A 7,703-nucleotide genomic window follows, 5' to 3' on the forward strand; every position below is an offset into this window, starting at 1 on the left:
TGGTCTGACTAGGGAAAGAGCTCTCACAGCTGTGGCAGGGGAAAGCTTCCTTTTGGCTGCTATGCCTTGGCTCCCTCCTGATCCCATAGTTGTCTGCTGAGATCCTCTCATCTGGACAGAACGGTGTTTCTCTGATGTCATCATTGGCTTGAGGTGACAAGGGCCTAGTGTAGTATTTCAGATGTTTCATCCTTTTTCGTTTTCCTTTCACTTTCTTACACTTCTTTTTAGGTTTATATGTGTAATAGGGACGCCATAGTTTGTCGCTTTCAGGATCATGTAGGTCATCATATGATTCTTTTTCTGTAACTGAGGTTGTAACTTCTGCCCTGACCCTCAAACTTGGACTTCCAATACTCTCCTCTGCAGGGCTTTTTTGACCTATGCCCTCTTGTCTCCAGCTTTTCCTTTTCCTCTTCTTTGGAAATAGCTTTGAGCCTTTAATTTTTCGTCGAACAATTGCCTCGTTGCCAATTTTCACTGTTATTTGGCAGAGGGGAAGGACTTGGCTATCAATTGATGGGCCTGGGCATGCAGGCTTAGCAATGTACGTTTCTGTCTTTCCACTAGGTGGTTGATCTGCTGTTATGCTCTCAGGTCTTGCTTGCAGCAGCTGATTAGCCATGTCCTCAATGGTTTGTGCTGCTGCTGACAGTTCACTCAGCTTGCTCAACCCTTCGAAGGAGCACACAGATGGAATGTTGAGGAATGGAAGAATGGCTGTGCTGTTTTCTGTGTTTTTCTCTGTTGGAGAATCCCTGTCACTTCCATGCGTAATCAGAGAGGACCCTGTGTTTTTCTGTATTGCTTGTGAAGAATCTGTAAACCTGTAGCTGAAGAGCGGTGACCCTTTTCCATCAAATCCAGACTTTTTCTTGAAACCAGTAGAGAGGTTTTTCAGGGATTGGTCTATCTCAGATGGCACAGGAAATCCAATCTTTTGGTCACATGGTTGGTCAAAGCTGATGCGAGGTGTTTCTGACGCCATCATTTTCGGAGTGGCCATGAATGTCACCGGCATTGAAAATAAGGACTGACCACTAACAACATCTGAATTAGTTGTCGGTACTGTACTGTCAAAAAGAGTGTGGGGGGAACAGCTGCCCAGTGGTGCACTGCAGGACTCATCATTGCCCTCGATCTCTTCAGAGTATGTCTGACTGTATGACTTGTAACGTTTCTTTCTAAACTTCATTGGGAGAAGCCTGTAAAGCTTTATGGGGTAGACACTACTCTTGAATCCACCATTTGCGGATTTTTTATTGACAGCCAGCTGTGGATCAATGCCATGGAAGGTCTTCTGGTGATTCTTGAGGATGTAATAAGTCAAGAAGGTCTCCAAGCAGAAAATGCACTGGTATCGGCGTTCACCGGTATGCCAGATCTCGTGTTTGGTACGGTATTCAGCCAGAGCAAAAACTTTGTTGCAGTAGTGGCAAGGATAGGCTCTATGCCATGAGTGTACATTCTCATGTCTTTTTAGGCTGGAAAGGGTCACATAAGCTCGTTTGCATACAGAACATTTATAAGTCCTTGAAGTGCTTTTTGTTTTTAGGGTCCCATTAACTTGATCCTGAGACATCTCAAGGGGACTAGTCAATGTGGGGTCTAAATTTAAAGGGATATGGAGATCTGGTGGAGGTAAAGAATATTGTGTGGTATTTGCATTAGATGTATCGTTAGAGACTGGGGCTCTCAAAGAGTCTTTATTATTTGTCTCTAACTCAGATGGACCTTTTAGAGATTTCACACAAACCTGCTCATGATTGCGCAATCTTTTCAGATGCATAAACTTTTTATGGCAGTACTTGCAAAACAAATGACTGACAAATCTCTTGTGTATTTGCATGTGGCTGGTGAGAAGCGCTGAGTCGCTAAAGGTCTCAGTGCATTGCTGGCAGCTGAAGGTGGGGACACTGGGTGTATTCTGAGGACTGAGGCAGGGTGGCTCTGCATCCTGAGAGGGTGTAATGTCAAGGGGTGGCAACAGATCGAGGCTGGAATGTATCTCTGGTGCTGCATCTGAGGACAACTGGGAGGAAGATGATGGAGCAACAGTAGCATTTTCCACCGCAGATGTGCCTGTAATAGTGGGCACAGTTGCAACTGGCTCTCTTGAGAGAGGTGGAATTCCATTACCATGTATACGGCGCTTCTTTATAGGTCCAAGTCTATGGGTAACCAAAGCCTTAGCTGGAGGCACGACAGGCATGATGGTTCTGTTATCATTCTCCTGGTTAACCTCTTTAGATTCTTGCCCCTGGCTCACTGCATATGAGTGCTCAGTGAAGGCATTGGCAGGCTCACTCTCTATGGGTGATATGCTTGTATCTTGGGAGCTAGAAGGAGGTTGCCCTTCCTCAAGTCCCTCAATAACTTTGTTACGGTGATCCAGTGTAGAGAATGGGTTGTTTACTGCCTCAACCTCAGTAATGGAGAAAGCATTGGTGATCCTTGGGCCCTTAGAGCAGTCTAACTCTTCAGGCTTGAGGGTTTCTTTTTTCAGTGTGCATGTGTCTGCCAACTTTGACTGACTGTTTGATCTTTCGCAGCTTGCAGAGGCTTGGCCTTGCAAGAGACCAGAGCTCTGCCTTTCAGAGTCTAGCAATTTCTCCAGAAAGGGAATTCCTAAACGCTTTCCAGCTGCCACCAAAGACCTGCTGTCCTCTGTACTACTTGACTCCACTCTGGCATTGTAGATGAAGTTTAGGATGCTAGCAAAGACTTCAGATTTTAGGTCTGTTAGCTCCAGCACTTGGCTGGATGTGTAGACCTCAGTCGTTTTAAAAGCATTACGAAAATATCCACTTGTGGCAGCCAGTATGTTGCGATGAGCCCGGAATTTGACATCCTCCACAACGATTATTACGTCACAGAACAGGCCTTGTGAACGCTGTTCACTAAGATGACTGAGGACAGCTTGGGGGTGGGAACTGTCCACCAGACCAAGAGTGCTGGGATTGACCACAGTCATCTGCAGAGGAGAAACAAAAAGTAAAAAAAAAAAAAAAATTATATCTGGGTTAAAAATGTTATACTTTGATATAACAGCATAACACTGTTGTCTCTGAACATTGATTATTTGTTTTACTGAGATAAAAATGCTGCGTTTTTCAGTATACTTAGTCACTGTTCAATAACAAGTCAATAACATTCAATAATAACAAGACACTGTGTTCATGGATGATGACAACTTAAAGGTAAAGTTCACCCAAAAATTAAAATGTATTTTCTCACCATCATATTGCATTCTTCTAAACCTGTATGACATTTTTCCTTCTGCAGAACACAAAAGAAAAAACTTCTGTGTTCCACAGAAAAATTAAACGCATTAAGGTTTGGAACAATATTATAGAACAATATTAGGTTGAGTAAATGGTTACATTTTTCTGTGGTTATTCATAGTTTTCTAAAAACTATGTTAAACAAATACATATTTTACCACAACATGACATTTAACCATTAATAAAAAAGACAACAAGGAGACCATTTAAACCACAGAATGAGAACAAAAGTGTAATTATTAGATGACTCTAATCAAATCATATCAGACCACTAGATGGCAGCATGACTCAACTCATAGGCTACTTGGTTCACCATCATAACATGTCTATAAAGCAGTAATCAGATGAAGCCAGTGCAGTGAAGTTAGTATACCATACACTGGTTGGCAGATGTGGTTAGCTCATAACATCAACAACCAACTCACAAATTGATAATGACCTCATAAGTTATTGTACATAGTGCAAAGACAGATGCATATTTCATCGTACATTTGATGTTGTGATGCAAGGAAATGAGGTAAAGTTGAAGCTAGTAGAGATTTATTACTGAGGATGTTTGTGTACTGCAATGGCAGTTTTCATACTACCCTCACATCATCTCCTCATCTTACTAGCTTGATCTGAGCTCCCTAGAAAGCTCTTGTTTATTTATTTTTGCTCTCAAGATTTCCGAGTACAGAAGCATACTTTGTACAAAGTAAACACACATAGATACACGCACATAGGTAGAGCATAAAACAGAGAATCAACTGCTAAGAAAAACAAGGAAAAGCACTTAAAGTACAGCAACAATATGCATAAATAGGTTACAGTCCTTCAAATTAAATGTTTTCTACTACAATATTTTAAATTTTAAATAAAATACTCTTTTTTTCTCTAATATTTTTTTCTGATAACCCTGTCATCAACCAATTTCATCCTTTGCTAAACCTGCTAGGACCTGGCAAAGTCATCAATAAAGAGTCTAGACCTAGTAAGGGTGAGATGTTCCATACATGACTCGTTTAGAATGCTCCTTTTGTCTGCTATAGGGGAGCTAACACCTGGGCTGTGGGAGATGGCTCACCTGGCATATAATCCATTATCTGTGATATACAGAAATATGTTAACATGAATAAAAATTTAATTTGGTTAAAAATATGTATATGTGGTACACTGTAAAAAATTTTCACCCCTTTCAACTTAAGTTTTGTGGCTGCCTTAAAATTTTAAGTTAAATCAACTTAAAAGTACAAGTCATTTCAACTCACTAATTTAAATCTTGCCTATTGCTGAATTGTTTTATTGAAGTTCATTTGACTTTACAATATTTGCTGTTTCAACTTAAGTTCAAAATTTTTAACATTAAGTAAGCGATGAGGTGGCAACAGACAAAACAAAAACGGTGTAAATACACATACAATGTCATAAAGGGTTTGTTCAACCAAAAATTTAAATTCTGTCATCAATTACTCACCCTCATATAATTTCAAACCCATAAGACCTTTGTTCATCTTCAGAACACAAATGAGGATATTTTTGATGAAATTCGAGAGATAAAAACGTCTTTCTACAAAAGTAGTCACAAATGAACAAGGTTAACAATTGTTTGAATCGTGGTCTCTTAAATCATATTAAGAAGTTTCATATGTTCATCTAACTTAGTTTGAATAGAACAAACTGACAAAACTGGTGACGTTTAGTTCACGAGTCGTAGAAAACCGCTCGGGCGTCGTCTAACAGTTACCTCAAGTTAACTTATATTATCCTAGCTTGAACGGTTGATAAAAAAACAAACAAAAAAAAACAAAAACAAAAAAAAAACGCTTAACTTTACTCAGAAACGAATACCAGCTCAAACGCACGAAGCCTGACTGACTGTGATAAACTTCCAGTGGGCGCGAAAATGCCGAGCCTGCTCAGCAAAGCCAACTGGTAACGTACCCACTTTAACGGTAAAATACACCTATAATCGCTCAAATTGCCCATCTTAACGATGTTTAACAGGTGGAGAAACAAAGCCAACTGGTAACGTTACCCACTTTAACGGTTAAATACACCTATAATCGCTCAAATTGCCCATCTTAACGATGTTTAACAGGTGGTTAAACAAATATGTGTCAAATCTCAAACGTTACATTATAATCTGCAGCACAGCACAGCGGCCACCGTATCAGAAATACAAAACTTGAAAGGTAAACACAGTTCGAAAAACAATGACAGAACATAACTAATTCTGCTCTATTCTGCTAAAATGAACAATAATCTCCCAAAAATGATGTTACGCAAGCATTCACTCACCTCATCCACGTTGAATATGTTTCTTCGTGCGCAGCCCAACCGACAGCTTCCTCAAGTTCATGAGTTGTTCTTCTGAAACTCCTCCGCGGTTTAGTTAGTTCGCTGTATAGTCCGCCCGTGTCTCCTTGTTTTATGTTGCACTGCGATGTCTTTATGTATTAAACATGAGTCTAATGTCTAGATTTGCTGAATTTTTTTTTCTTGGAAAGGACTCATGTACAAATTTGACTCCTGCGCATGAATCCATGTTCAGAGATTTGGCCGGTTAGTGCCAATAAGCTACAACTTAAAATGTTAAGTTCACTGAACTAAATTGGGCTCCTTGAATTTCAGTAACATTAAACTGACTTAAAAAATCAAGTTTAATCTAGTATAACTTATAAAAAAAAGTTGAAATTGCTTAAATTATTTTTATGAGTTAAAGTAACTTAAAAACATAAGTTGTCATGGCTTTTTCATCATATAATTTTTTACAGTGTAGGCATTATCTGACTGGGATCTATTGTCAGAAATAATCAGTCATTAATTTATATTTGATGAAAATGTGTCTAAACAGTTTTGACTTTTTAATGACTAATTCCTGTGGAGTGACTCAAAATAATTTTTAAACATGCTGTGTTAGTCCTGGAATGTCCACCAGACTTAGTCACTGAATTACAGTAGATAGTTAGATCTCTTTCCAAAATCCTGCCCTACAAATATACCGCTGTACAATTAAAACAACTGTAATCAGAGCTAGAGACACAAAAGGATTGTGCCATGGTTCATGTCTTGTTTACCTGGCTTTTGTGTGGACTTTTAGTTTGTAGTGTTTCTTGGTTCTGGTTCCTGTTTCACTTGTGTCTTGTTTATTAATTATCCTCTGTGTACTTAAGCCCTTGTCTTTTCTACGTGTGAGTTGTTTTGCCTGTGTTGCCCTTTGTTTTGTATTACCCTGTGTTGGATTTTTTTTTCCTGTTGCTTGGATTTATTAAACTTATATACTGCACTTGGATCCTCCTCCTTGTTTCTGAAACACTCACTGTTACAGAATAGTGATGCAAAGTCTGATTCATTTCCGCGAACCGGTTCTTTTTGGACAGATCGGCTCCTTGAACCGGTTCAAAAAGCCGATTCATCGGTTCCTGACGTCATCAAGCAGTAAGTCTCTATGCATTTCTTTTCAAACAAGTCAGTGCCATGTTGTATCAATGAAAAATTCAAATAAATCATTTGTGTAAACGCATATAGCTGATTATTACCATATGATTCACTTAAGTTAATGGTGTTTGTGGTCAGGTTCATTCGCGGATCCTTTGTCAGATACGACTGACTGACCAATATTGACTAGCCTACAACTTGGATAAGATTCCTAAAAGTTTCGCACCTACAGCACACATTACAGACACTGATGCCCAAACGCGGATATGTTCTACATGTCTAAAGTATAAAGAAAGAATACATTTTGCAACTTTAAATATAATATGCATGCACAATAAACTATAGTAACATTTATTTACATCACTCGACAGAAAGGTTTTTGCAGGTTTAAATAAAATGTAAATTAATAACAGTCATAATAAGCATACTTTCAGTACGTTCCTCAGGCTTGCACGGTATCATCAACTCGCTCATCAAAATCCTTGGTAATCCTCTGCAAATTTCACCACGGCTCATTCGGTTCTTGTTGAGTCCTCGGTAACTCTCGGCAAACTTCGACAGGTGGTTGAACCGGCTCATTCGGTTCTTTTTGAGACGAATGTGCTACTTCGGCTGTGCGTCCTGCGTCATCAACCAGGAACTAAAGTTCGATTCAGTTCGATTTGTGAACCGGCTCGACCGATTTGTGAACCGGCTCAAAAGAACGATTTGTTCAAGAACCGAACATCACTATTACAGAAGACCAAACCATAGATGGATCCAGCAGTGAGACTTCTGTGTCTCGGTCAGGGAGAACGGCTGATTGACGACTATGTAATGGGTTTAATTGAATTGGCACATTTAACTTCGATGGACACTGTATGCCTCATGATATTTTTTTCGAGGGGGGCTATCTGAACCACTTAGCTCGATCATACCATTATATGAACCTCACTGCAATTTTATACTGATCTAACCTTGCAATTAAGTTGTTCTCAATTTACTGTGGGAGTCGTGTAG

The 7,703-nt window shown here is 39.4% G+C and overlaps 1 protein-coding gene across 4 annotated transcripts in view; it reads right to left on the reverse strand.

Moving 5' to 3' along the window:
* Nucleotides 1-7,703, reverse strand: part of LOC107684606 (zinc finger and BTB domain-containing protein 38-like) — a 28,649-nt gene that overhangs the window by 2,633 nt on the left and 18,313 nt on the right. For 2 of the 4 annotated variants that reach the window (XM_016480900.1, XM_016480903.1), the window contains one exon: nt 1-2,974. In XM_016480900.1, coding sequence (XP_016336386.1) covers nt 1-2,974 — 2,974 coding nt within the window. The remainder of the gene's footprint in view (nt 2,975-7,703) is intronic. The other 2 variants (XM_016480901.1, XM_016480902.1) reach the window with 2 other exon arrangements.

The sequence above is a fragment of the Sinocyclocheilus anshuiensis genome, unplaced genomic scaffold (assembly GCF_001515605.1).
Source record: "Sinocyclocheilus anshuiensis isolate Anshui unplaced genomic scaffold, SAMN03320099.WGS_v1.1 scaffold41, whole genome shotgun sequence".
Lineage (NCBI taxonomy): Eukaryota > Metazoa > Chordata > Actinopteri > Cypriniformes > Cyprinidae > Sinocyclocheilus > Sinocyclocheilus anshuiensis.